The 3,573-nt window shown below is 37.6% G+C and overlaps 1 protein-coding gene across 1 annotated transcript; it reads left to right on the top strand.

Annotated features, from left to right (window-relative positions):
• Positions 1-449: 449 nt before the first annotated feature.
• LOC104626804 (transducin-like enhancer protein 1) lies at positions 450-2,109 on the top strand (the record flags this gene model as incomplete). The annotated part of the gene is made up of 2 exons (XM_010294826.1): positions 450-634; positions 2,033-2,109. Coding segments are annotated over 2 exons (262 nt in total), but the record flags the coding sequence as incomplete, so codon positions are not given.
• Positions 2,110-3,573: the final 1,464 nt, after the last annotated feature.

Genomic DNA, 3,573 nt, shown 5'->3' with positions numbered 1-3,573 from the left:
GTTTCTGGTACTTATTCTGAATGCAGTCTTTTCTCCAGCTCTTTGTCTGGGATTACTACTCTTTGCTGCAGTGTAAATCTTGACAAATGCAGGATGAAGTTTACTTTTGCTGTTCAGGTTGGTACAGCACAGTTGCTTCAGATGTGAGCTGTGTAAACTGTCTGTCAGCTCTACTCCTTAATTTGGCAAAGGAGATATTAATGTAACCAGAGAAAATATTAGACATGGAAATAGTCAATGCTAGAAGAGCTTGTTAGAAGTAATCAACAAGTTCAGACTTTAGTAGGTCTTCTTTACACTGAGTGAAAAGAGGTGGTAGTGATGAAATATTGCAATGTTTCTTGTCCATGTATGTGTGTGTGTGAAGATTAGGTATTGTAGGAAAAAAAGTGCTGTTTTCTGCATGCAGGGAAATATAAATAAAACTACTTGATTTCATTATTCTGCAGCTGCAGGTTTGCAGACACCTTTGGCAGTACCAGGACCGTACCCTGCTCCATTTGGAATGGTACGTCATGCTGGCATGAATGGACAGTTAACCAGTCCAGAGGCAGCCTATACTAGTCTGCACAGTATGTCCCCCCACATGAGTGCTGCTGCAGCTGCTGTGATTGCCTATGGAAGATCTCCTATGGTAGGCCATATGTTGCTTGCAATCTCCGTCATGTGGGTTATGGTTCACTGAGAAGAGCTATATGCTTCATTTAGCATTGTTGAACTCACAAGTTATGACACCACCAAAGGCTTGACTGCTTTACTGTGTGTTTCATTTTTGCTGTGTGCCTGGAGAAACAAACTTGCACCTTGAAAATGAAGAATCTCAGTGTTTTTATGGGTTTTTTTTTTTTTGTAAGCCTTCATCAGTGCTTTGGTTTGTTAATAAATGCCAATTTATGCTTTAAATGAAAAGGTAGTTTTGGTAGCTACAAAGCACTTCATTGGTGCTCTGGATAACTATTTTTCTCTTACAGAAAGAGAAAAATAGTGCTGTACAGACATCCCAAATTAATCTTGAAGCACATACAAGGATAGAGAAGTAGAGGAAAAAACTTAATTCTAATGGAAAACAGAATGAGAAGTTGGTTGGTACATGTCTTGAAGGTCTGTGGTAAGGTGTGTTAAGAATAGTCCTTGTTGCTATTGTGGGTGTAATAAGTAAATGGAGCATAGTAATCATCACTGCTATTGAGCAGAATATCCTAAAGGCCTGATTCTGCAAAGCATATGAGCTTGACGGCAGCTTTATGCATGCATAGACTTAACTACTTGTGAATTTGCAAGACTGGACTTAAGCTTGTGTCATCTTACTCATTGTAGATAAGGTTATTTTTTAAAACTGGAAAATAGGGCTTTTATTTGAAAATGTGGAAATTCTAAGTAGCATATGCTCTCCTTAAAGCAATAAGAATTTTAGCTCAAGTATAGTGTTCAGAAGAAAAACTAAGTGGTTTTGGTCCAGAATTCCTGTTTGGATTATTTGATGTACATATTCAGGATAGAAAAGTTTAATGGAAATGCAATATATGGAGAGAGCCCATGTAATATATTTAAGCTGTAGACAGATTTTGTGTGCACCCCACAATGTAACGCAGTGTGAGATCTGTTAGATGATGTGCTCACAGTGCAGTGTGGTACCATGTGGAGATTCTAGCAGGGGCCTGACATTGCTTTTGAGCACTGTGCTGTGCCTGCATGGGTTAGTGCTAACTGTCAGAGCTAAAGAGCACTGATTAGTTACATGCCAACACATGGCCTCCAATTCTGGAGCTAGTTCAGTGCTAGCAAAGGAATCTTTGTGTTATGCTCTATCATGTGGTGTGGATACATGGTATAAATTGCTGGTTTTCTTTTTGAATATGAATACTTCTATGGAAGTATGTGGGGAAAAAAAAAAACAACCCACATATACTTCTCTAATACTGTGGGTAAAATACTTATTTTTGTTTAAATGCCTGACATCTTGGGGTGAAGAAAAGGGACTTGCTGAAGGAGAAACTGCAAGTTGTGTGATTAATTCATTTTTCATTGTCAGTTTGGGTTTGATCCTCCTCCTCACATGAGAGTACCTGGAATCCCTCCAAATCTAGCAGGTATTCCTGGGGGAAAACTGTAAGTCACTTTTAACACTTTGTTAACATCTGCAGCATCTAGAGAGTATAAACTTATATCAGTGAATAAAAATTCCAGAGGGAGTAGTGTCTTGGCTGTACTCAAGACTTCTCCCTATAAGGAATAGCGTGGAAATTCTCAACTGGTAGTTGTCATCTGAAACAGGTGTGCATTTACTTGTTTCCAAAGAAAAGCTGTTGAAGGTATACTTAGAGGTTTTTTAATCTCCTTTCTAGGGCAAGATAAGAGAATTATAAACTTGTATGTAGACACTGGTAAAATGAGTAAGATAAAACAGACCTAAACTAAACTTCATACCATAGTGAGCATAAATGTGTAGTGCAAATTCAGATTCCTTGTCTGACAGCTGTTTTAACAGGCGTGAGAGTCTGAAACTGTTGATCAGTGGATATCTAAAGCAACTACTTTTGGCAACTGATACACACTTTGCATAATGGAGCAAGCTCTTAAAAATATTTGTGGAAGTATGCAGCTGGAGAGAAAAAGGATAAGGAAACAGTTGTGCAGTGGGTGGTGCATATAAGATGCATATAAGATGATTTTTCACAACAGTTTCCTTTTATTGAAAGGCTTTAATTATTGGTGAAAGGGTTCTTGAATAAAATATTTCTGTGATGCTATGGCTTACTGATGTAACAATAAAATATTTTCACCAAAACAACATACATCAATGTTTTCGGTAATTTGGCTTTAAGAGACTTTTGAGACTGAGTTTGCCCATATTTAGTAGAGCCATGAGCATGCATGACCTATTAAAAAAGTAAAATCTGATTATTTTTTTAAGTATTTCTGGACAAGTGGTCTACACAGATATAAGCAACATATTTTGCAAATCCGACTAATCAATTTTCTTGGGGAGGGTGGGGCAGAGAGGATTATAAACATTTTGAACATTCCTTTAGAACTTATTCTTTGTACCTTCATGCTTGACATCCAGTCTTTTTTTTTCTCTTTCCAGAAAGTAGCAGTTAGAGTAGTTTTTCTCTCGCTAGGTACATACATAATTTGAAACCCATTTAATGTTTTGTGCTTCCTATGTTGGGTGTTCCTGGAACATACTGTCTTCTGTGACAATCTATCATGAGAGTTTTGTGAACTGTACAGTTTCATTTTTCCTTTTGCAGCTTCAGAAAAATTCAGAAACTATTACTTTTTGGATATTGTCCAAGTTATAAGAAACGTTTACTGTGATGAAGGTTTTGCGTGTGCACACACACGTGTACACATTTCTGTGTATCTTCTTTTTGACCTCCCATTAATACCTAGTGATACATTATAATGTGAATCATACAGACATCCTTAAAAGTGTACACCCAATTACAGGCAATAAAGCATGCGTTTTCTCCTACTCTTTTTCCACAGCAATAGGAAAGCAGCAGATTTCTTACATTAGAAAAGCCATCTGTGGTGGTGCATTTCTTCCCCCCCTCCTTGCACCTGGAG

The sequence above is a fragment of the Phaethon lepturus genome, unplaced genomic scaffold (assembly GCF_000687285.1).
Source record: "Phaethon lepturus isolate BGI_N335 unplaced genomic scaffold, ASM68728v1 scaffold15259, whole genome shotgun sequence".
NCBI classification, from domain to species: Eukaryota; Metazoa; Chordata; class Aves; order Phaethontiformes; family Phaethontidae; genus Phaethon; species Phaethon lepturus.
This window is presented reverse-complemented; position numbering and strand designations above follow the sequence as displayed.